The 26,287-nt window shown below is 45.8% G+C and overlaps 1 protein-coding gene across 2 annotated transcripts in view; it reads left to right on the top strand.

Moving 5' to 3' along the window:
* The window catches only part of CDYL2 (chromodomain Y like 2), a 240,705-nt gene that overhangs the window by 117,510 nt on the left and 96,908 nt on the right, over positions 1-26,287 (top strand). For both annotated transcript variants that reach the window (XR_002734661.2, XM_023226834.2), the window contains exon 2: positions 6,115-6,706. Coding sequence is in view for 1 of the 2 variants with exons in the window: in XM_023226834.2 (XP_023082602.1) it covers positions 6,115-6,706 (592 nt within the window). In the remaining variant the exon portion in view is untranslated. The remainder of the gene's footprint in view (positions 1-6,114; positions 6,707-26,287) is intronic.

The following is a 26,287-nucleotide window of genomic DNA, read 5'->3' as shown; positions in this document are numbered from 1 at the left end:
TTTGTGGCTTGATTATCTGAAGCAATCTAAGTCTTCTGGACTTTAAACAGCGCATGCCAAGTTGTTCTCAGAACTTGCTCTCTTTATCCTTCTCGAGGACTTCATACCCCAAGTTGTAACCATGGGGTGCCTGTGCCTTTGTGCCCCCAAGGGCGTTGTCCCAGCATGTTGAAAGGTTGCAGAAAGAAAGGTCCTCAGGGATGTGGGGTTTGAGGTACAGAGTTAGGGAACGAGCTGTTTCTGGCTGGGGATGGCTGCTCTGGTGTATGGATGGACAGGGGCTGTAGGCATGGATGTCTTCTTTCTCTGTTCTTTTTTCTTGGCCTTGCTTGTTGCTCCCAGAGACCAAGACATGTACTAGTAAACCCAAAATTTCTCAATCCAGTGCCATCTGTTGGAAAGATATCCCTTCAGCAGTCTGTAAAATCTTTGATTGTAATCCTGGGTTCCAGAGCGATTGCAATTGTATATATTGTGCTGGTTTGGTGGGAATCTGGGGTGGGGAATATGACTGGTGATGAGTCTGTTTCCATTTGGACCAATGAAGAATTGAAGCAGAGGGAGAAGAGGCCCTGTGGCTGGCATGGTAGGGGCTCTAGGAGAGGCCAGTGCAGGAGGCTAATCAGAAGTAATGGAAAGATGCTTCAGGACTTCAAGGAAATTGGCAGGAATTGAGGGGAGGGGCCTGAAGCTGCAGATATGCTGCCAGCCTTGGTCAGGTTGGGCCCACTGCACAATGAGAGGTGTGTGTAATGTGGTCGCCAAGAGCATGGGATTTGGAGCCAAGATGTATTAGACGAAGTCTTAGCTGTCCTGTGCTTACCAAAGTCCATAACTTCTGGGTGCCTCTTTTGTCCTCTATATAAAAAATAAGAAGATAAAATTACCTACCTTGCTGGGTTATTTTGGAGAGTTAATGTATAGGGATCAAGTACAGCAGTGGCTGGCCCTTAGTCGTGCTGAATCAGTGTTAGGTGGTGGTGGTGGTATGTTATCAGCCTGCTGGTGGAAAGGCTGAGGAGGAGGGGGTGTTCTCCCTTGCTTGGACAGCCCCTCACTGCTCCAGTCCTTCTCATCTCTACAGGCTGAGTTTGCTCTCAGTTTAAATTGTCCTTTCTTGGAGGAGCCTTCGTGACTGTTCTGTTTGAAATAGCTCCATTCCGGCTGCCATTGTTTCTCACAGCACCTTCCTCTTTGCCATCAGAGTACGAGTCATATGAGTCCTTTTTTTTTTTTTTTTTGAGACAGAGTCTCGCTCTGTCTCCTAGGCTGGAGTGCAGCGGTGCTATCTTGGCTCACTGTAGTCTCTGCCTCCTGGGTTCAAGGGATTCTCCTGTCTCAGCCTCTGGAGTAGCTGGGATTACAGGCATATGCCACCATGCGTAGCTAATATTTGTATTATTAGTAGAGATGGAGTTTCACCGTGTTGGCCAGGCTGGTCTCAAACTCCTGACCTCAGGTGATCTGCCCACCTCAGTCTCCCAAAGTGCTGGAATTACATGTGTGAGTCACCGTGCCCAGCCCAGAGTACTTTTTGTAATTTGTTACTATGTATTATGTTGTGCTCCTTCTGTGTTTCCCACTAGCCTGTGAGCCATGATGGCGGTCTGCGAGGTTTCTTGTTGCACACTGGTGCCTCACATATCAGTGGTCCTTGAAGAGTTATTGCATGCATTACTTCTGTGAAGCCGTTTCCTTCCTCAGTATCCAGTCCTCTTGTTGCTGTTCCAGCGGTTGATGCTTTGCTTGGCCCTGCCCTGTTGTAATAGCTTCTCACTGGCAAGATGTGACTAGGAACTGAGGCTCTTGGAGTCAGATGAACTTGGGTTCAAATGTTGGTTAACCAGCTACGGACTGTGTGATCAAGGGAAAGTTACCGGCCTTCTCTGAGTCTCAGTTTCCTCCCTGTCAAATGAGGAGAGTGATATCCAACTGGAAGGCTGGGCATAAGATGAAATCTAACACCTGAAAGTGATTTACACAGTTCCTGGAACTATGCATATACCAGTCAAGATGACTGTCATCATTATTAATCCTCCTGAGACAGTCATCCAGGTGGCATCCTGGCAACAGTAATAATTGCATCAGCATTTCCCTGCCCCCCACCTGCAATAGAGCAGAGTCTCACATTAGCTGGGATCACAGAGAGTAAATGTTAATGAATTATTTGATTGAGCTCTGAGGAATAGTTCAGCATCTCAGATTGCTTATTTTTGAGAAAAGAAGCTGTTGGGGATGTGTACACAGGATTTTCTAATATCATTCATTCATTCATTCATACATATGTGCAAATAAAGGGAAGAGAATTAATTATTGTTTCCATTTGGAAGGACTGAGCTTCAGGTGGAGCAAGTGGCCTGCCCAGGTAGAGTGGGGGTAGAGCATCAGGAGACAGAGCTGCCAGGACCAGGGGGGCGAGCTCTCTGGTTGTTTTTTTGTTTTGTTCCGTTTTTTTGTTTGTTTGTTTGATTTTGGTGTGAGGAGTTATGAGACAGTGGAGGAGGTTTTGGGGGAGCTTAAGAAGAAAGGATTTCCCAGAGAGAGAATGTTGCAATCATATGCAAGGTCAAGTCCTAAACGACTTGGGCTTTTCTTATCAACAAAACAAATTAGAATTCAGGTTCTGTTTGAGGTGCTCCTGAGAAAGAAAAGAGAGTCAGAAGCCTACACAGAGATGTGTAGAAGATTAGGTCCCAAGAGATGCCGGAGATCAAAGTATGCTGAGCTCTTTGGGAGCCAGCTTTCCCCTGACTTTTTCATGGTTATTCCAGTGTTTCAGGAAAAGCAGTGTTTTCTGAACTTGCAAAAACCTTGTGTTTGTTTGCTTTTTAAAAGTGGGGGTGAAACAATGTATATAAAAGCAGTTTTGTCAACTGAAGTTCATATGTGTCAGAGTCATCCGTTCATCTTGTAGTGATCCTGTATCTTAATTCTTTCAGTTTTTCTTTATTATTATATGTTTTACAGATGGGGATACCAAGGCCAGAGAGGTTGGGTAACATGCCCAAGGTCAAATGACAGAACCAAATGTCTTCATCCACATACCAGGCTATTAGAGATGGTCCTGTTAATACTGCTCATCATTGCTATTGGGTTAAGTAGAAATTGTTGACAAGCCACCCAGTAGCTTTGTGGATGGAACCAGAGGTAGAAGAACTAGCCTTGATGTCTGCCATAAAGCTACCTATGACTCTGTGATTGAAACCTCCAGTGATTTGGAGGGAACAGACTAAGCTCCACCTCCAGTGTGGCCCCAAATAGCCATCTAGACCCTGCACCCTTGCTAACCCTCAGCTTTTCATGCAGCCCAACTATGCATAGCCACCTTCCATACATGGATGCACTTATCTAAGTAGGTCTACTCACTCTTCTTCCCAGGGAGGAGTTGACTGTTTTAAGGGGTCATATTCTGAAAGGTGGAGGAACATTCTGTCTTTAGACACCACCAAGGTTTGTGGTCACAGGAAGCTATTCAAGATTACTGTGGAATGCAAACATACATAGTTGTGTATTTCCCACAACAACCCCAAGAGATAGGCACTGTTACTTCTGCCTTGCTCTGTGAGTCATCTGAGGCCCAAAGAAGTTCAGGAACTTGCTCAAGAACACATGATAAAAGGCACAGCAGGGGATTTAAAACAGATGGTTTTGTTACAAAGCCCTGTTCTTAAATATTTTACTAATGCCATTTTGATAAGTTTCATCTATTCATCTACCCATCCATTTATGAACCCACCTCTGACCTCATCTTTTCATCCATCCCACATCTGTCCATCCATCCATCCATCCATTCATTTATTTATACATCTAGTCACCCTTACATCCCACCTTCCATCTATCTATTTATCCATTTATCAATCCATCCACCCACCCATCCATCTGCCCACCCACGCACTCATCCGTTGTATTGACTATTTGTCTAACATGGTCCTCCACTTCATCTGGGGAAGAAATTTCTCCGTCCTGGGAAGTGAGCATATATTTTCTAGAGCTGGAGGCCTCCATGAGAATACACCACATCCCTTAGCTCCCAGGAAATATCTGGGCGCTGCTGCTTTTCCTAGGTTGGTGTCCTCACAAATGCTGCTGTTTCAGGCAGTGCCAGGTTGCTTACTCTCTTTCCTCCCTCAGTAAACCTGTAGAGAGTTTCTTCCTACAGTGGTCACAAAATGAGCAAAGCTGCAGACTCTTCCAGAAATCCTTGGCATTCTGAAGCATTATTACAAAGGAATACTCAGTAACCCCATTCCTTAACCCGAAGGTTAGATACTGGATTAGTTAGGCATGATTTTACTTTTTAAAAAATGTTACAGAGTTTGTGTATTATATCTAAAAATTATCTAATAAATCTAAAAGACATGTTCACAGGACATTTAATAAGGGAACAAATGTTGATAGCCAATTTGGATGGAGATAAATCAATTAAGGAAGCAATTTAAATTGTCTATGAAGAGGCAGTATTATAAAAAGGCAGTATGGTCTAGTTATTTGCATATTTATTAAGTGCAAAGCAAAGAAGGTGGTTTAATTATTTTGCATAGTCTCTGTTGTACAAAAGCCATTGATGAGATGATCCCACTTTTCAAAGTTTTTTTCTTTTTAGAATTAAAATTCTAAACATACTAAAATTCAAACACATAAACATAAACAGCCATATAAATTACCCCATGTATTCATTACCCGTCTTCAACAATTATCAACTATGACTGTACTCACCTTTGCTCACCTGTTTTATTTTTCTTTTTGTAAGTTTTAGAGGCTTATTCCTCACTTGACTTAATTTTATTGGGTCAAAATTCCATTCTAGAAAAGCATATTATATTGACATTGAAGTAGAATAAACTTTTGAATATAACTGCTTACTTTTTCATTGAAATTTAGCGTTTGGGATGTATAACACTGGGAATTTTCCACCTTCTTTTAATTGAAAAAGTTTCAAATCTACCGCAAAGTTGAAAGAATACTAAATGAACTGTCACATAACCTTCACTTAAATACAACAGTTATTAGCATCGGGACTGGCATTTTCCAAGTGTATTTTTCCATGGGATTACATAAAGACAGGGGAGGTTTTCTTGCCTTTGAAGACATGTAGACAGTAGCTCATGGCTTTGGAGCCTGACACATGAAGGTTCAAATCCCACCAGTATCACCTCTGAGCTGTGCATGGTCGGCGAGTTGCCGTACACACAATATCTTCCTCTATCAAATGGAAAAATAATAGTGGTGTACACCGGTGGGAACACATGAGGTGCCTAGTAGGTACTCAACAAATGTTACCTATCTCTTTGCCTCCTAGCTGCACCTCTGTGTTGCAGCTGGGGAAGCTGTGTGGGGAGAACTGGACATTTTCAATTCAAGTCCTTTTTGGTCACTATGGAAGATTTTTGCCATTAAGAGAGTTAGTATGGCCTAGTGAGCAAGAAGTGAGAGTGATTCAAACTCCAGTTCTGCCCTTACCATTCTGGAACTTGGTTAAGTTACTTGGTCTCCCTGAGCCCTCATTTCTCTATAAATTGAGGATAGAAAAATACCTCATTGAGTTGTTGTCCAGGAAAAAATGAGATGGGAGAGTCTATGCCCAGCATTTAGTGTAGTGTCTGCCTCATAAGCACCCAATGAATGTTACTGATCATCAGTATTATTATAAGTGAGGATAAATTGGTATAGTACCTCCCATGTAATTGCTCAATAAATGTTACCTATTATAAATAAGGATGAAGAACTCACACCAAATTGGTCTTTAATAGCCTGCGTCTACTTTGGTGCAATGAAAAGAATAAAGATCTTTTGTGAAAACTTGCAATGCAATTTCAAATAAAAGTAAGCCTGGATGGACATGTGGCTACCTACCACCAGCTGGGCGTGGCATCTAGAGTGGTCATAGGAAATGACTGCATGTGCCTTGGGTTCCATACAGTGATGTCATAAAATAAGCCAACCTTCTTGAACCTTCTTGCCAGTGTTGGCTTCTGGCATTGAACAGCTCGTGGCTCACCCCCTGGCTAGGGTAGATGCCTCTATCCCAAAGGCTTTATGCTGTTCTTGTTGCCTGGAACTGACTTTATTCCTCTCTCTCTCTCTGTTTTCTGACCCTCTCGTCTTGTATTGCAGGTTGAAAGGATTGTAGACAAGAGGAAGAACAAGAAAGGAAAATGGGAGTATCTTATCCGATGGAAAGGCTACGGGAGCACAGAGGACACTTGGGAGCCGGAGCACCACCTCTTGCACTGTGAGGAGTTTATTGATGAATTCAATGGGCTGCACGTGTCCAAGGACAAGAGGATCAAGTCAGGGAAGCAGTCCAGCACCTCCAAGCTCCTGCGTGACGGTCGAGGCCCGTCTGTTGAGAAACTCTCCCACAGACCTTCGGATCCTGGAAAGAGCAAGGGGACCTCCCATAAACGGAAGCGAATTAACCCTCCTCTGGCCAAGCCAAAAAAGGGGTATTCAGGCAAGCCCCCTGCAGGAGGCGACAGGGCTGCCAAGACAGTGTCTTACAGGACTACCCCCAGTGGTTTGCAAATAATGCCCCTGAAAAAGGCTCAGAACGGGATGGAAAATGGGGACGCCGGCTCTGAGAAGGATGAGAGGCACTTTGGAAACGGGTCCCATCAGCCTGGCTTGGATTTGAATGATCACGTTGGAGAGCAAGATGTGGGCGATTGCGACGTGAACCACGCCACACTGGTGGAGAACGGGCTCGGTTTGTAGCTTTTCTTTCTCTTGGGTTTGGCTCTGGCCGTGGCGAAAGGGGAGCTCTGCCTGCAGCCTAGGGACATACATAAGGCCCCCCACCTCCATCCCCACCTCTTATCTCACCAGTGATTCCCCCTTCATCTGTCTCACCTAGAGCTTTGTAGACTCGGTCATAGGCCCGTGTTGGTTACAGACCCTCATGCATGTGGGGAGGCTAAGCCTCTGATGCTCCAGCCAAGGTCTGGAATGGGTCCAAAGTTCCAGACTGTACTTCAAGACACCCAAGGCCATGGTAACCCCTCTAGATCCACCTCTCTGAGGGCAGCTCAAGTCCTCACCCCCAGGACCCAAGACGTGTGTCCTCAGCGGGCCAGTGCCTCCCAGGTCACGGTGCAGAGCCCTTGCTTGCAGCCTCATCATGCCCCCAGCAGTATAGCCCAGAGAGGTGGGGTCTGGGTTGGGGTCCACGCCGTCTTCTCACATGCAGTGTGGACTTGAGTTCACCACGCCAGCGCCTGTGCTTCTTGCTTCTTGCCCTTCTGCTGTCTCTAGGTTGGATGATTGGCCTATGTTAGGTCCCGTCTTAGTCTGTTCAGGCTGCTGTCACAAAACACCTTAGAGTGGGTCATTTATGAACATTAGAAATCCAGTTTCTCACAGTTCTGGAGGCTAGAAGTCCATGATGAAGGCACCAGCAGATGCTGCATCAGGTGAGGGCCCATTCCTCTTACCTGGTACCTTCTGTGTCCTCACATGATAGAAGGGGCAAGGCAGCACCTGTCAGCCTCTTTTATAAGGGCACTAATCCCGTCCACAAGAACGGAGCTCTTATGAGTTAATTACCTCCTATAGGCCCCACCTCTTAATGTTGTGATTGTGTTTTGTGTTAGGTTTCTTCGTATGAAATTTGGGGGAACATAACCTTCAGACTATAGTGGGTCCTAAATGCTGTCTTGACCTCATCCTGCACTAATTCTTTCAGTTTGCACCCTCTTACTCTAACACAGCCTGCGTATGTTGTGTTAGGTTATGGAATTCCTCCTTTTTCCAAAGTCTCTATAGGCAAAATTAAGGAAACAGGAGGTAATGACCCATGTAGTTCATGCTGCCAAACCTGAGATTTCCTGTGTAGTCACATTGCTCCTTACCTAAGTCCTTCATGGCATCAGTCTTTCAGGTTAGCTGCTTGTGCCAGTTATGTGCAGTCCTTCACTTCTCAGACACCCGTGTGTCTACCTGTTGGCATATGTCTCTTTGGCTGCCAGAGACCCAAGCCTTGGAATGTCCAGAAATCTTACAGGAGTGTGGGCAACCATTGCCCAACAGGGCAGGGCCATAAGATTCCCCGATGAAACCAGGGTGCATGTGGGGACAGGGATGCTGGGGTGCAGGGGGAATGGTTAGAAGGGCTCACAGAAGGTTGGGGTGATGAGGCCAACGCACTTCAGTGTGACGATGGTCGATTTAGAGTCCGGAATGTGCAGAACTGGCTCCCCTGAGAGAGTTTGCTGTCTTTAGGGACTCTTGCTGAGAAATCTGAGCAATCCGCGTTGAGGCGCCTGTTTCTCCAGAGAGAGGAATTTCACCCAAACAGGATTTACTTAGCATCTTTGCCCCAGACTGACTCATGTTTCCGTCTGGGGATCCCTGATGCTGACGTGACTGTGCCTGTGAACATATGTAAAAGCTGTTTGTTTTAGAAATCCATCTCTCGAGAAGAAGTGGGCTCGTGTAAACGGGGCTTGGCATAAACACCCGTGTTTGATGTTGCTGTGACGGCTGCCGGCGGTGGCGGAGTTCCCTGTCTCAGGAAGGGTGGTGAGGGGAGCTTTTGTGGCCCCTTGGGTGCAGGGGCAAGGCTCTGGCAGGGTTCCCTGCACTCCAGCTGTTAGCAGCCCCCTGCCCTGCTCATATGGGGCAACCCAAGAGTAAAGCATGAGGGAGGAAGATTTGCTGACTGTAGCTGACAGTCTGCAGTGTGGAGGAGAGAAGCCGGACTCACAGAGGTCTACATGAGGGTGTGCCTCTTGTGCTGTGCAGCCTTCTGCAGTGAGGCAGATCTGCCAGCTCTGTGCTCTTCACCCTTCGGCTTTGCTGATGCCCCCTGGTCCATGATCTGGTGATAAGGCATGATACCCCATAAGCAGGGGAAACGGGAGGGCCAACCTATTGAGATCCGTTGCTAGTCCTGTTAGCTCCAAAATGCTATTCTAGACCTTTCTTGTCTCTGATCTCTTATCTTCCTCATGTTTGCCTGATGTTGTACGTTCTCTACTCCTACTTGAACTATGCCGGCCTCTATTTTATTCTGTTTTGTCTGTTTCAAAAGGACTCTTTTGCTTAATCACATCCCATAGCATTGGTGCCCGTGAGATCCTGCTGTAAGGTTAAGGCACTGGCTCTCAGATTCTGCATGTATTAGATTACCTGGCAACTGGTGAGAGATGCAGATCCCATGGAGTCTGATTTCCTTAGTCTGGGGTGGAGCCCAGGAGATGGACTTATAACAAGCTTCCTGGGTGACCCTACTGCATTTTAAGATGAGCTTTGTGGCCAAATTGGTGGGGGGTGGGTTCTTGAAGTTTCACATCAGGTGTCAATTTAATTCAACTCAATACTGAGTTTTTGATCACTTCCTAAGAGTTATTCAGCATGCTGGGTGCTCGAAGTAGAGTATTGAAGAGATAGGTGTGGACTTTTCCCTCTGAAACTTACAGCTTCCCTCTGAAACTTGCCAGGAAGTTGGAATGCTGGCCTCTGGCCCCATGTTGAGAAAGTGCCTGAGGCTGGCTCCATGGAAGGAGTAACACATGTTACATACATGTGCTTGGCTTCACCATACCCACAGTGACATCTTCTGTGGTCACTGGTGTGATAATTGTCCCAGCCATCAGCCTTTCACATTCTAATTAGAACTAACTTGTTAGCCGGGTCTGGGGGAACTGGGAAGACAAAAAGACTGAGAATCCTTGCCTGAGAGAGAAGGAGAATGTTGAAGAGAGTGGTTTGAGGTTCTTGAACAAGACTCAGGAGAGAGGGGATGCTGTGGTTCCAGAACTTTTCAGCAACAGCCCAGAGGTGTAGTCCAGCAAAACGTGTTTCCATGTGTGTTTTCAGCCAGTGGGAAGCTTTACTGAAGCCAGTGTTCATGCCCACATAGCCCTGAATGTCCTCCTTCTACCCTCTTCCCTTGCCTCACCTTCCCTGATCTGGACTGAAGGATCCAGTCGCCAGGGGCCCAAGGGTGAGCCCTGGGGGTTTGCAGCACAAAGGAGGGCTCATCTTAGCCCAGCAGAAGGGGATGGGGGATCCTGGCTACAGTTGCACAGCATTTGTTTTGGGGGTGGGCTGGTGCTTTTTATATGGTTTTAACTTCTCTTTGGTGAGTTAAGGTTCTGCATACAGAACAGCAACTTATGTAACATGTTACTCATTTACTGCTGACTTCTCTGATCTGCTGTGGAACAAATGCTAAATTGGGGCTCTGGCGGGTGGCGTTTTGGTTTCAGACTGCGTTTTTTTCCCCAGCAGTGTTTGTAGGGCGTGTGCAGCCGTTCTACACTGCTCTTGATTCTGATTCTTTGGCAATGAGTATTGGCTTTGTGATCCGGGGCCCATCTGCCTCAGTATCCCTTGGGGAGCTTGTTAAAATGGGCTCTATCCCAGTTGAGTGAATCAGGATCTCAGGGGGGTTGGGGGTGGATTTTGCACGTTCATGCTGGATTGTAGAAGTCACAGTGTATACAGGAGCTCCAGCAGATGAGTTCGGTTGTGAGAGATGGTTCATAGATCCGTTTGTTGGTAAATCCATCTTTCCTCCCTGGATGTGAAGCTTGTGAGAAGAAATGTGATCTGGTCCTTCAAAGTTTTAAAACCTGACATAGCGTCTCTGCCTTGCTTGCACTTTCTACTAGGCATTTCTCTCTCTTTCTCTTTTTTTCGAAAACTACACCGGTTTCATCGGTACAGAAAAGCTGGTGGGTTTGCTAACCCTTGCTGTGGTTCTGGCGTGGTGAACTGCTTAGCGCTCTTGTCTAAACAGGCCAAAGCATCGGTGTTTTACGGATTCACATGAGCCTTTAACCTGTGAAACGTCTCTAACTAGGAGCCATCGTTTCTCTTTGAGCCCTAGAATAGCATAAAGACTTGCAGCGTTCTCCAAATTACCAGGAAGGTGATGAGCATCACTGTTGATGCCAGGCTTGTGGCCCCATGTCCACATTTCTCAAAGGATGTTTGAGATCCTTTTCCTTGCGTCTTGATGACTGTTGTCTGCTGCACAGACGTCGCATCTCACACATTGCATGATTCAGTGTTTGCAGAATTATCTCTACCATTGAACGAGTCATCCCACACAACACACGCAACATTTGCCATTTTCTCTCCATTGATCTTTTAAAATGGTCTCAGCTTTCACTTCTAGAACATTTGTTTATCTCTTCCTACTCACTTTTTCAATATGATTATCATTTTTCCCTTTATTGAGCATAATAGAGAACTGTGTTTTAAAAGCACTTGGGAAATAAGTGCAAGCATGGGAAATGCCCTATGGCTTTTGAGAATCTAGGGGCTCCCAAACTTGGATCCAGCATCAGAGTCCCCTGGAGGGCATATTGAAACGCAGACTGTTCAGTCTACCTTCAGCATTCTGATTTAGTAGGTGTAGCATGAAGCTTGCGAATCTGCACCTCCAGCAGAAGTTCCTAGATGCTGCTGTTGGTCCAGTGAGCCCAGTTTCAGAACTACTGCTCTAGACTAATAAGCCCTAAGATGGTAGGGATGAAAATGCAGATGGTGTTGTACCTTCCAGGTGGTGATACTGAGGAAACTTGAAGTGCTTATGCTCTGCACCTGGAGTTGGCATTCATAAGACTTTGTAAATGGAAAGTTTGTGAAATGAAAAGCCATAAGGGTGAAAGTTTTAGAGTGTAAGTACTTCCCTGAGATGAGGCCTCGGAGTTTCCAAAGCAATTTGTGTGATCCTCATGGCCGTCCTGAGAGGTGGTTGTTCTACCTGTTTTATAGAGGTGGAGACCGAGGTTACAAGAGCCCACGTTGGGATTAGGAGAGAAACTCAGGCAATTTGACTACAAACTTAACTATAGAACTGGCCTCTATACCATACCATGGCCCAGCTGGATTCCAGGCAGTCAAATTTGCCTAAACCCTGATTGCTGACAAAAACATGTTGTGACTGGGGGAGGGTCAGGAGTGCTTGGTGGCACAGGATGTACTTCTTTGACACCCTCTTTGTTTATTTATTTTAATTTAATTAATTATTTTATTTATTTAGACGGAATCTCGCTCTGTCACCCAGGCTGGAGTGCAGTGGTGTGATCTCGGCTCACTGCAAGCTCTGCCTCCTGGGTTCATGCCATTCTCCTGCTTCAGCCTCCTGAGTAGCTGGGATTACAGGCACCCGCCACCACGCCCAGCTAATTTTTTTTGTATTTTTAGTAGAGACAGGGTTTCACCATGTTGGCCAGGATGGTCTCGATCTCCTGACCTTGTGATCTGCCCGCCTCGGCCTCCCAAAGTGCTGGGATTACAGGCGTGAGCACCGCGCGGCCGACACCCTCCTTACTTATTGACAGATGGGTATGGTCCTTCTGAGGCTGAAATGCTGTGACAACTCCATGCCACTCAATTTGAAAACCTAGATAAAATAATCACTTCCATGGAGAAATACAACTCAACAAAACAGCCTAAAGGAGGGCTAGAAAGCCTGAAGAGAGAAATAACTATTAAAGAAATTGGGCCAGGAGCAGTGGTTCACGCCTGTAATCCCAGCACTTTGGGAGGGTGAGCAGGTGGATAGCTTGAGCCCAGGAGTTCAAGACTAGCCTGGGCAACATGGCAAAACTCTGTCTCTCCAAAAAAATACAAAAATTAGCGAGGTGTGATGGTGCATGGCTGTAGTCCCAGCTACCTAGGGAGCTGAGGTGGGAGGATCACTTGTGCCCAAGAGGTCGAGGCTGCAGTGAGCTGTGATTACGCCACTGCACTCCAGCCTGGGCGACAGAGCGAGACTGTGTCTCAAAAAAGAAAAAAAAAAAAGAAATTGAATTGGTTGTTAAAAAGTCCTCAGAAGAAGTAAGAAAGGAAGAATACAAGGCCCAGAGGGTTTTGCAGGCAAATCTAAACATTCTAGAATAGATCGTCTGACCACACATTCTAGAGCAGATAACCCCTCCCTTATCCAAATGGTTACGGAGAACAGGAAAAAGAAAATACTCCCAGCTCCTGTGATGAGGTCATATGACCTGGATTTCCAAACCAGACAAAGAGGAGGAGAAAGACAAATTATAAGTCAATCTCACTTCAGAATGCAGTAGCGAAAGTCCTGAATAACCTTCTGGGTTTGTTACAGTTCCCTTGATACTTCCTCAAAATTATGACTGTTTGAGAAACATCTCACTCCTTGCCCTGAACTAAAGGTAATGACCCCAGTTCATTACCTTTAGAATCATCACTGCTTCTCTAGGTGCCGAGCTTGTCTCAGAAGAGACCCAGGGAAACTGGCTCAGGAAGGCTCTGAGTGTCATCGCCATTGGCCCCACACTATCTGGTGAATCACTGAGAGGTCAGGAAGGGTGCCCCCAGGGCAGCCTTTTGTCAGCACAGGTATCCCTGTATCCACTTCCCTGAGCCCAGCTGTTCTTCCTGACACACTTCAAGTACCCACCCCAAGGCCAGTACACTTTCACTAACCTTTTTGATTTTTACAAGCAGATGATTTTTCCAAATCAGGAACAACAGAAACTTGAGGAATTTTTAATCTTTTGTCTTTCACAGTGTGTCAAGTAAGGAACTTGTGCCAATGAACTAACTTAAAACCCTTTGACGTGGTGGTGTTAAGACCTTGTCCAACTTGGCCACTGCCCCGTGCACGCAGAAAGTGCCAGACTGTGATGGGAAATCTGACTCTTTAACCAGGAGCAACTTGACCTATGGCAGATCCAAGGGGAGAATCAATTCTCCCCGCTTGGCTCCTGAATTCTGGATTTGATTTTGGTGCCTAGAAGAGGATGATGGAGTCTTGACCACTGTCAAGTTTTAGAAACCAACTAATTGCTTTTCCTATCTGCTCAGCTGTCGTTTTCCTCCCTCAGTGTCCTTAGGAAAGTCTTAGGCACTGTTTGCTCATGGCTCTCCATCAGGGGACTTCCAAGAAGGCTGCAGTGGGGGAGTGGAAGCAGTCCCCCGCCAGGAGCAAGCAGTAAGCGGGTACAGTGTCTGTAAAGGTTCCAAAACAATAATAAAAATTCACTTATTAATGTCGGCAAAAAGCCATCTCCCCCCATTGAGGTGGACCCCAGGGCCCTCCTCCACCCTGACTGCTCACACAGAGCAGCCAGTCTTCATGAATGATGATGATAATAGTGGCAGCGGTGGTGGTGGTGGTGATGGTAGCAATGGTAGCTAACATTTCTTGAGTTCCTACTGCAGGCAAAGCCTAGCTCTTTGTATTTGATCTACTAAATGTGATTTAATTTCCTCAGTGGTTCTCTGATATAGCAGTTTAACAACATAGCAACATAACAAGGTTACCTGGGATTAACCTTGTTTATAGATGGGGAAACTGAGGCTCAGCAAGTGTAAGACACAGCCCTGAGGGAAGGAATTAGGGTGTGATGCTGGGTCTGGTGATGCTGAAGCTGTTGCAGGTCTGTGACCAGTTTTATAAATGAAGAAAGGTGCTTTAAGGATTCAGGTTGAAGCCAACAGACCTTTCCCAGGTACCAAGGGCATTGTTCTGGCCAACACCCCTGGGCTTGCCTTCAAGGCATCTTCAGTAGTATCAGAGATGCTGACTTGGCATTCCAGGGGGGTGGGACCTCTGGTCCTGGTGATTTTCCTTAGGACCTTCGATTGAAAGACACACACGCATGCATGTACATATACGTGCACATATTCACATCACACACTCATGCACACATCATATATACACACACACCTGCACATCTATGCATTGTAAAGGGAACTCCCTCAGTTGTCAAAGTTTATTTCAATGCTAGAAGAAATGACAAAAAAAGGACAAAGATCTTCACCAACTGATGAGTGGATAAACAAAATGTAGTCTTTCCATACAACGGATGTTATTCAGTCATAAAGAGCCATCAAGAGTGGACACACGCGGCAATGTGGATGAACCTCAAAACCACATATGATATGATTCCATTTGTATCAAACGTCCAGAATAGGTGAATCTGTAGAGACAGAAAGTAGCTGAGTGGTTGCCAGGAGCTGAGGGGAGGAGGGAGTGGGGGGTGACCGCTAATGGGCACGGCATTTCATTTGGGGCAACGAAAATATTCTGGAATTAGATTATGGGGACAGTTGCAGAACTCTGCAAGTCACACTAAAAGTCACTGAATTGTGCACTTTATATGGGTGAATTTTACAGTATGTAAAATAAATCTCAGTAAAGCTGTTTTTTTTTTTTTTTTAAGAAAAAAGGAGAAGAAAAAGAAGCTAGCTAAGTAGGATGCAGAATAACAGCTACCATTTCCCTACTGCTTGCCATGTGCAAGGGAGCCTTCTAAATGCTCTCCAAGTAGCTGTGCATTGAATTTCCTCGACAGCCCTCCATTTCTACACCGGAAAATTGATGCTTAAAGAAGACACGTGCATTGCTTGAGTTGGTCCAAGTGTCACAGAAGGTGGAGCTGGGATGGAACCACAGTACCCACTCGTGAGCCCAGGCTCCCATCTGGGAAATGGAAGTGCTCTTAGTGAACCAAGGGACACTGTATTAGTTCCCTATGGCTGCTGTAACAAATTCCTACCAACTTGGTGGCTTAAAGCAACACCACCTCTTCCCTTACAGTTCTGGAGTCAGAAATCTAAAGTGCATTGGCAGGACTGTGCTCCTTCTGGAGGACCTGTGGGAGAATCCATTTCCTTGCCTTTTCCAGCTTCCAGAGGCTGCACGTACTCCTTGGCTCATGGTCCCTCATTTCTCTAACCTTTGCATCCATTCTTACATCTCCTTCTCTTGACTCCAAGCCCCCTGCCTCCCTCTTCCAAGGACCCCTGTGATTACACTGAACCAACCAAGACAATCCAGGATAATCTCCCATCTCAGAATCTGTAACTTTATCACATTCACAAAGTCCATTTTGCCATGTCAGGCACCACATTCTCAGGTCCCAGGGATTAGGATATGATATCTTTAAGAATTTGCTGTTCATCCCACCACAGGCATTTAGGAGAATTTGAGTGGAAGAAAGGGTATGCATATTGGTTTGTATTCTTGAATGGGCAAGATACCAGCTGGTAACAAGGAAATGTTAATTTTGTCATCTAGATTATTAAAATTATTTCATTTAAGCCCACATGCACATCTATGAATTATAAAGGAAACTACCTTAGTTGTCAAAGTTTATTTCAATGCTAGAAGAAATAGCAAAAGCCACATCAAGTAGATTATTTCATTCAAGCGAAATAATTATTTTGTTTAAACAAAATAATCTCCTTGGTATGGACTTCGATATAACTGGCAAGTGTTGAAATTGACTTAAATTCCCTTGTTGATTTTTTTAAGATTATTTATTTTTGAGACAGAGTCTTGCTCTGTCACCTAGGCTGGAGTGCAATGGCATGATCTTGGCTCAATGCAACCTCCACCTCCCGGGTCCAAACGATTCTCCTGGCTCAGCCTCCTGAATAGCTGGGATTACAGGTGCATGCCACCATGCCCAGCTAATTTTTTTTTACTTTTAGTAGAAACGGGGTTTCACTGTGTTGGCCAGGCTGATCTTGAACTCCTGGCCTCAAGTGATGCACCCACCTCGGCCTCCCAAAGTGCTGGGATTACAGGCGTGGAGTCACCACGCCCAGTTCCCTTGTTGATTTTAGATATGGGAGGCAAGTGCTCCTACAAGACACAAAACACTTACCTAATCCTAGGATGCATTTCTATACACTTACTTCATGACAGTGTTTTATACAAGCCAACGTGAGCCTTCCTAGTGCCCATTGAGCTGCTGTTAATAATGACAATAACAGCATTGGCACCAACAACAGATATCTATTAAGGCCTTGCTATGAGTCAGGTGTTGGTGGGCTAAGGATGTTACATTTAGCAGCTCTGTTAATCCTGACAATTCTATGAAGTAGGTTGTTTTTTTATCCCTGGTTTACACATAAAGATATGGAGGCTTTATGAAGTTCGTTAGGCAACTGGCCTGCAGCTTCCAGATAGTAACAAGGTAGAGCCAGAATTGTGATCCTCTTTCTTCCTTTCCTTTTCCTTTTCCTTTCCTTTCCCTTTCCCTTCCTTTCCTTTTTTTTCCTTTCCTTTTCCTTATCCTTATCCTTTCCTTTTTCCTTTTTCCTTTTCCTTTTCCTTTCCTTTGCTTCTTTCCTTCTTTCCTTTCTTACTTACTTTCTTTTCCTGGGCATTTTAAAATGGCTTTCTTACATTACCTTATCCTGTGATATCTGACTTTATCATTAGATCTTAATCACACACAGGGAAAAGCCTGTTCTACTCATCTCTGTGTATGTGTGTGTCTCTCTCTGTGTGTAGAACATTTTGTATGAACCCACTTGCATTTTGATTTTTCTTCTCAATGTAACATATGTCTGTTACCATCTATTTCCATATTGGGCAACTCTTCATATTGGAATTTCAGTAGTGCCATTTATATGTTTTCAGAAGGATATACAGGTTGAATATCCCCAAGTCCAAAATCTGAAATGCTCCAAAATCCAGAACTTTCTGAATATCAAAATCATGCTTAAAGGAAATGCTCTTTGGAGCATTCCATGATCAGATTAGGAATGCTTAACTGGTAAGTATAATACAAATATTCCAAAATCTGAAAAAATCAGAAATCCAAAACACCTCTGATCCCACACGTTTTGGATAAGGGATACCTAACCTGTGCAATATTTGACTTATGTAGCCAGTCTCTTGTTGTTGGACATTTAGGTTAGGTCTAAACTTCTTTGGTTTTCTTTCATTTTTTTCTGGATTATTTTTCTAGACTAGATTCCCAGAGGCAGGATTATACTGTGAATTTTGCCATATTTGCATTGCCTAACCCCATCAAAAAAAGAATAATGATGACCAGTAAGGTATAATTTTCTAGTTTTGTTATTGCCTTGCCAGACGTGTGTGTTTAAGGGGAACAAGAGGAGCCTCAATATCATTTATTTGCATTTCTTTAGTCTCCACTGAAGCTGAGCTTTTTCTCTGCATGCTCAAGTACTCTTTGTAACTTCCTCTTTGTGGTTGGTTCACTCCTGTCTTTTGAGATTGGAGAGAATTCAGATACACAGGGAAGAGGTCTGGTATGGTAAAGGAGGAGAGCCCAGAACATGTTTGCTGGTTGGTGAGGAGATGAGTTTAGGGCAGGGGCTGGTGTGCTTAGGGAAAGACTTGGTCGACAGCTGAGAGGCAGGCTGGGGCCAGGTGCAGGAGGGGCCTGCGTGCCAGGGAACCCCCTGTTGTACTTGTGGCAGCCACTCTAATGCAGGTCATCCATGGAAGAACTGGTCCTAAATTTTTGATGAACTGGCAGAAATATCAAAATCTGGTTCTGACCTCTATGTCAGCCACTCTGGCCTTCCTCTGGCTTGTCCCTCACTCTCTCCCACCCTCTTTAAACCCACTGGGCAGCTCAGCTGATAGACATTCTCCATTAAGGGCTGCCCCAGACACCTCTACTACCTATATCCACCTGTCTGCTCCCTTGAGAGCTATTAATAAGGAGCCCAGGGTATGGGTGACTCCAGGGAAACAGCAAAGAAAAGAGATTTGGTAGGGGCTGGGGCAGGGGAGAGAAGCCTCCACTGGGGTCAGGGATTCCATAGAGAAAAGTCAGAACCCTGGACTGGTTAGAAGAGGAGAACCTAGGAGACGAAACCCTGAGGCAGCCTTCTTTAGATATTCATGTTATTCCAGGAGGTGGAATAACAGCTGGTGAGGCAAGCCCCTGTGTGTAAAGCTCCTATAAAGCTCCTTTTATCTTCCTCGTGTGCACCCTGACTGTGGTGCGGTGTTCCTGGGAGCGCCAGCCTCAAGGCGTCGATTCGCACTTTTTATATTGCAACATGGCTTCTCCTTGACTTCTTTCATCCTGTCCCAGAAAGAAAATCGAGACCCTGGGGCAAAATGAGCTTGGAAATAGGTTTGTGTGCCTCATGTCAGTAAGACATTGCTGTCCACGGAGCCCTGGGGTTCCCTAAAGGCCTCCTGGTGAGAAGCCAGGTGGGTGGACTCCAGCGCTCCCTTCTCCATATCAGCCACAGTAGCTGCTTGTGTTAGTCCATTCTCACACTGCTAATAAAGACACACCCGAAACTGGGTAATTTATAAAGGAAAGAGGTTTAATTGACTCACGGTTCCACAGGGCTGTGGAGGCCTCAGGAAACTTACAATCATGGTGGAAGGGGAAGCAAACACATCCTTCATGTGGTGGCAGCAAGAAGTGCTGAGCAAACGGGGGAAAGCCCCTTCTAAAACCATCAGATCTCATGAGAACTCACTTGAGTATCACAAGAACAGCATGAGGGTAACCGCCGCCATGATCCAGTCGCTTCCTGCTGCATCCCTCCCACCACACGTGGGGCTTATGGGAACTACAATTCCGGATGAGATTTGGGTGGGGACACAGGCAAACCGTATCACTCCTGTTTTATTTGTTTCATGTGAAGGTTTGTCATATGCTTTTGTTGAGGGAAGAGAAGGCAGGAAATGAGAAGACTAAAAACATATTTCTGAATACTCCAGTTTAATAAATCTGCCCACCAGTGGCTGGAGCTGCTTGATGAGGTTGTTGTGCTCCATGTCACGGGTTGTTTGGGTGGGCTTAGGCAGACTTAGGCGGAGGGATTCCTGCACGGAGATGGGTGAGATCAGGTGGTCTCCCAGGACCAACTTACCTCCTCAGAGCATGTGTCTGGCTGGGCAGGGTCGTGGCCAGTCTGCGGTCATGCCCCTCATGGCGTGCAGTCTCCCTCATGGCTGAGCCATGTGTCACCACAGTCCATGTGTGCAGAAATATTCAGCTCATTTCTGGAGGCTCCTTGTCCGAGTTCGGACAGGTGCACAGGGAGCTTTTGCAGCGACCATTCAGGGAGGGAGAACGCAGGCTCTGTTTTTGGCGGGGGCACATGCCCGAGGCCACAGACCTTGCCAGAGGATAAGACTTAGCTGTCTTGCCCACCGACCCTCCTGCTTGGCCTCTCGCGATGTCCTAGCTCCCAATCCTGGCATCCCCCGACTGAGTGAGACCTGGGTACTGACCTGTGATTGACTTTGATGGCTCCACCCATGCACCTGTCTGTTCCCTGCTGCCCCAGATCTGTGCCACCACCTCCCACCATCTGCTTGACCCAGCTCCTTGTCCCCACAAGACAGCAGTGAGGTGGAGAGGGGGACATCTAAAGGGCCGCTTCCGACTTGGTTCTGGGGACGATTGTCCTGAGTCTTACAGTGAGGGCAGAACCACTTTCCCATGGGGCCTCTGAGTCCTGGGCTCTGGGGCCGTGGGGGTTGGTTTATCATCGTATCTGCTTCCTCTTCTTGGCACTTTGCTGGATGCTTCCTCTACCCAGCCAGGCCGGTCACCTTGGCCTGTCCCCTGCCCATTATCTTCCAATGTGCAGAAATGTAGTACCCACTGTTGACTCTTCTCCTTTATTTTTGCTTGTGTTAATACTTAAAAAAAATCTTTTACTGCCATTTTAGAGTCGTTTCCAGAGAGAGGAGACAAATTTGTCAGTGTGGTATATCTAGGTCCTTAAAATGTTCTTCTTTTTTTCTTTTTCTTCTCCTTTCTTCTCTTCTCTTTATTTTCTAAAGTTACAAATACACGAGTTGTAAAAAAAATTCAAACAATATGGAAAATATAAGCATTTTATTTTTATTTTTAAATTGTTACTATTATTTGAGATGGCATCTCACTCTGTCGCCCAGGCTGGAGTGCAGTGGGGTGATCTCAGCTCACTGCAGCCTCTGCTTCATGGGTTCAAGTGATTCTTCTGCCTCAGCCTCCTGAGTAGGGGAGATTACAGGCACCCACCACTGTGCCTGGCTAATTTTTGTATTTTTAGTAGAGACGGGGTTTTGCCATGTTGGCCAGGCTGGTCTCAAACTCCTGACCTCAAGTAAAATGCCTGCCTTGGCCTCCCGAAGTGCTAAGGAAAATGTAAGCATTTTAAAAGTTAAAGTCTCCATATTCTCCCTTCCCAAATCCTATTTAGAGGTGACTTCTGTTAATGTTTGGTTATGAGTCTTTTGGGACTATTCTCTAAGTTTATATGTGTGTATATGTATTTATATATGTTAAATCTATGTTATTTATTACATACCATGTATTATATATGTGATATATATTACATATTTACTTAAATACTTTTTTGTTGAGTGATGATCAGGAATTATCTGATTTGTTTCTCTCTCCATGTATATATGTATTGATATGTATATATCTGTCTATCAGCCGTTGTCTATTCATTTATCCATTATTTATCTGTTAGCCAAGGCCTCACCAAGCTGACATCTGAGTAAAGACTGACGGTGGTGAGAACACCTTGTCCTGCAATTTCTTTTTCGACTTAAAACTTGTCTTGGAACTCTTTCTGAGTCAGGACATGTGGAACGGACTCCCTGTTTTTGGCTGCTTTGGATTTATGGTGTGCAGGGACTTAACTGTTCCCCTGAGATGGCCATCTGGGCTGCTGACAAAGGGACCTGCTCCTGCCAAAGCTGGCTAGGGCCAGTCTTTATAATGCTTTTCCAGGCCCTGTTGTTTTAATTTTAGTTTCTAAGTGAGGGTGAGCGTCTTCTCATGTTCCTGCCGCCTGTGTCTCTCCCTGAGCATTGCCCGGGTGCCGTCCTGCTGCAGAAACAGTGGTGGCGAGTCAGCCACGTGACCTTGAACAAATGACCCAGCCTCTCTGGGCCAGATTCTTCATTTATAAGATGCAGTTATTCATACCTCATGGGTTGGGGGTAAAGAATAAGTGAATTCGTTTATAGGAAGTGCTTAACATTAGCTGGCTTGTGGTGGACATTTGATAAATATTAACCGTTATTTCAATTTTTTTTCCCTTTTTCCAACGGAGTCTTTATATTTCCCTATTTGTTTTTTAAATCCCTTTACATATGTACACGTATATGAATCCTTTCCTGTGTATGCTAACCAGTACTCATCAAATGGCTGCCATATACCAGGAACTGTTTAGACAAATAACTGCAGTACCTCATGCTGTGATGGAGACATGGAAAAGATATTGTGGGGTCATAGGTGAGGGCACCGAAGCCTGCTTAGGGGAAGGAATTATTGAGGGCTTCTTGGAGGAGGTGATGCCTAAGCGGAGCATGATAAAACGAGCCGGAATGACTGAGGAAAAAGACAGGGATGTCAGGAGGTGGTGACAGCATGTACAAGGGCATAGAGCTGAGGGACAGCCTCTGGGTGCCTGTTGACACATCACAAAGAATACAGCAGTCCAGCCAGTTCTAGAGCAGCCTGCACAGGAGGCTGAACTCCAGGGAATTCCTCGGCTGGTCAGGCTTGTGTTAAGAACCAGATGGATGGAAGCCTTCCCCACCTCTCTGTGTTCTGCATGTGTGAGTCCCTCTGCCGGAATGCCTCCCGCCGTGAACCCTCATGTGAATAGTAACCTCTGCCCATCCTGCAGGTCTGGCTGAAGCAGCAGTTCCCCCATGGAAACCTTTGCTGGCTGCCAGCGTAGCTCAGTTTCCGTTTTTATTTGCACACGTGGAATGGCGTTAATGGTGTTTCTTGGTTGACAGCACTGACCTCGGTTTGTAGTGGTCACACGGATTATTCGCATAATCTCTGCCTCTTTCACTAGATCAGAAGTTCCACGAGGGAAGGGATGGTCTCCGTTTTTGCTCACAGCTGTATCTGCAACACCTAACAATGCTGGGCACTTAGCAGGTGCTTAAGAAATGAATGAGTGAGTGAATGAATAGATGAAAGAGAGGACTCAAGGAGCTGGTTCTGCTTTAAGATGGGGGTCCTGAGGCCAGGTCCACCCACTGCAAACCCTTCTGACATCTGTCACAGCTGCTCATCCCCTGGCCCGGTCTCTCCCCCTCCTTGAGTTGTCCTGGGTGCTGGCTTCACAGCCCCTGCTCATGGTAACATGTCCTGGAGAGCTCATATTTTGTCAGGGCTCGTCACAGCAACGACAGGATTCCCTTCCCATTGGCTGGTCTGGTGATTGTTGTCAACATCTGCCGTGATGGCCCTACTTGCTATGCTCCTCTTCCCTTCATATTCACAAAGTCACAGTGGACTCTTAATAAAGCGTCAGGCTCCCTCCCCCATCAAGGGCATTGTGAGTTCTTTTCAGCAGGGTGCATCTCATTTGGGCTGCAGCCTCTGTATTTTGCACAGTTCTTTGCTTTGCCTTGATGGTAACATAGAACATGAAGTTGGTGGACTTGTTAATAGAAGAAGCCCCAGTTACGGAAGGATTGTAAGATTTCACCTTTAAAATTGCTCTCACTTTGCAGGTAGCATAGAGGGGAAGAAACTGGTAAGAGCAGGCACAGGCTTTGGAGATAGGGGCTCCGTGTGTTCAAATACAAACATTGCCTCTTAGCATCTCCAAGCAGGTCTTACCAGCTTTTGAGCCTCACTTTTCACCTCTGTGGTACAGGAATAGCAAGCCTGCCAGAAAGGATGAAGCGGTGGGTCCTGGCGCCTCATGAGTCTTCATTTCTCTTCTTTGTCAGACTCCGCTTCAGGTGGAGCTTCCTACTTTGCTCAAGAATGTGCTTTTCTACCCCATCCTCAGCCTGCCCTGTCACTTTTGCATTGATCCTAGGATATTGTTTTATTCTGTTGCGTAAGCCTGCAAGGCAAATTCAAGAGGGACAGCCTCTGGGTGCCTGTTGCCACATCACAAAGAATGGGTTGCAGGACAAGGGACTCTGTTACTTTTGTGACTTCTCCCTGGAAGTTAGAGTCTTGAGTTTTCCACTTACCATCTTGGCGACAGTGCCACTGAGTTGGAGGTTCTGCCTCCCAGTTTGTTCTTTGTTCTTCTGTTCCACTGAAGCCGAAGCTTCTCCCACCTTCAGCTCCTTGCCTGATTCCCTCCCACTTCACCACCCTGTCAGAAAAAGGGTCTGTCCTGAGTTCCTGGAGGTTTAACAAGACATCTCCGTCTGTGGCCTGGCATCCACCAGCGACTCTGCGTATTATCACGTTGGTGCAAAAGTAACTGCGGTCTTTGCTTTTTTTTTTTCTTAATGGCAAAAACCTCAGTTACTTTTTCACCAACCTAATACTTGGTGGCGGTGAGTGAGAAACAACTGGCCACAAGATCTGTGGAGCCCTCGTGTGTGCCAGGCATGGCATTGGGTGCTGAGGATACAGCCCAGCTCATATTCCTGTGGGAAGAACTGAGGAAAGAGCCAAATATCCCAGTGAACTGTGAGCAGATGCAGGAGTGCCCTGCACGAACGTGGATACACTGCAACAAGGAGATTAGAGACACACCTTCCACCTGAAGGACACATAGAGGTTGGTCGGGCAAAGAGGAGAGAGGAGAGTGTTCTGGACAGTAGGAACTATATTTTAATTAAGAAGATTTGTAGAAAATACGTAACATCTATTTCGAGCATCATTAATGCCATTTATGATTTCTTCATGAAATATTTATTAAATGACTGCTGTGAGCTCTCATTGTATACCTAGAAGCAGGTCTCAGCGTGCCTCATTCTGGGGATATGATGAATAAGACAAGACACAGTTTAGGGAAGAAAACAAATATGTGGGGAAATGACAAATACAGTGAGAATCTCCGTACCATGTCAAAATAGCCAACATTTACTGAGCCCTTGCTAAGTAAGCCAAGCCCTCTTGCTAGCACTGGCAGTAGCTCCGTTAATCCTAGCAGGGAGGGTCTTTACCCTTCCCATTTCACAGATATGGAAACTGAGGTATATGCAGGTGAAATAGCTTGCCTACAGTCTATTCGTCACTAGGTGACTATTCCAGGATTCAGATCTCGTTGTCCTGGCTTGAGACCTAGATTCCTAAATGCTACTTTTCTGCTTCTTGAAGGACAGGGCTATCTGGGAGGCCAGAAGAGAGCTACGTCATATTTGGAAAACTGTTTAGAATTTTTAGCCTTTTGAGATCATTTTCTCCCCCTATAATTCAGTTAAAGAGGCATTTGCTTTCCACTCGCTATGTGGTAGGGACTAAGGCTGTAGAGATGACCACAGCCATGTCTTCCAAAGAACTCAAAGCTTATTAAGCTGCTTAAACGATTAGTTGGTCCCCAGTGACCTGCTGCAAAGCTGAACATGCGAACTCAGGAAGGCCCAGGACACTGGAGCCCTGGGGATGGGCTGTTCCTGGCGCTTGGGGAGGAAGAGACAGCTGTCTGGAAGAGAAGCATTTCAAGTGGCCCTGGAGGATTAGATGTGTGAAGGTGGATGGAAATGACATTCCTGGCCAAGGGAACAGCGGAAGTAATGGCTCAGAGGGTGGAAAAGTCAGTTTCAGAGAACCTCAGAGCGTCCTGGAAGTTAAGGTGTTTAAGGGGGAAGAATGGGAGTTAAGGCCAGAAAACAGGATGAGGCCAGACGGTGGAGGCATGTGAGCTTTTGAGCGGAGAGTTGTAAGAAAAGGTGATAAAAATGAATTTGAAAGGAAATCACTTTATACTTTGATACCCTACAGAATATTTTGCCACATACCAGGATCCTGGCATAATAGAGCTTTTGGAGTCAGCATGGCCTTGGAGGGTTTTAATTCAGGAGACATGATTTGATCTGTAGAAAAACTTCCTTTTAATCAGGTTAGTTTTGCATTTTGAATTCATGCTTTACACTGCTGTTTAAAACATTTAGGCAGGGCGCAGTGGCTCACGCCTGTAATCCTAGCACTTTGGGAGGCTGAGGCGGGTGGATCACAAGGTCAGGAGATCGAGACCATCCTGACTGAAACAGTGAAACCCCGTCTCTATTAAAAATACAAAAAAAGTTAGCCGGGCGTGGTGGCATGCACCTGTAGTCCCAGCTGCTGGAGAGGCTGAGGCAGGAGAATGGCATGAACCCAGGAGACGGAGCTTGCAGTGAGCCGAGATTGCGCCACTGCACTCCAGCCTGGGCAACAGAGTGAGACTCCATCTCCAAAAAAAAAAAAAATTAGACATTTGACAGTGAACATCATAAGATCATCTAATCACCACATCGAGCACCTCTGAGTAATCTGAGAACCTAAGCTTTCTTAAAATTCAAAGTGTATGTATTTTGTCACGCATAATTTTAACATGCCAGATGGCAGCTAACTGTGGCTAAGTTTTTTTTTTTTCTTGAATGCACGTGTGAATTTGAGCTCCGCTATTGCATTCAGGTCCTGAGAGCAAAGATTCTGTACATGGGACTAGGGGCTGAGACAGTGACTGGCCATGAGATTACAGTGCACCTGCCGAGTTCAGCATGCACATTGGGCCCTTTGGCCTCACATCTCTAAGCACAAGTGGGAGGAGTGATCGGAGGGATTTTCCAACTCCAGCCCTTCTCCTCCGCCTCTTTAAAGATTCTAACCTCCCTGCCCCACTGTTTTGTTTTGTTTTGTTT

The sequence above is a fragment of the Piliocolobus tephrosceles genome, chromosome 17 (assembly GCF_002776525.5).
Source record: "Piliocolobus tephrosceles isolate RC106 chromosome 17, ASM277652v3, whole genome shotgun sequence".
NCBI lineage: Eukaryota > Metazoa > Chordata > Mammalia > Primates > Cercopithecidae > Piliocolobus > Piliocolobus tephrosceles.
The sequence above is the reverse complement of the archived record's forward strand: the minus strand, read 5'-3'. Positions and strand labels throughout refer to the sequence as shown.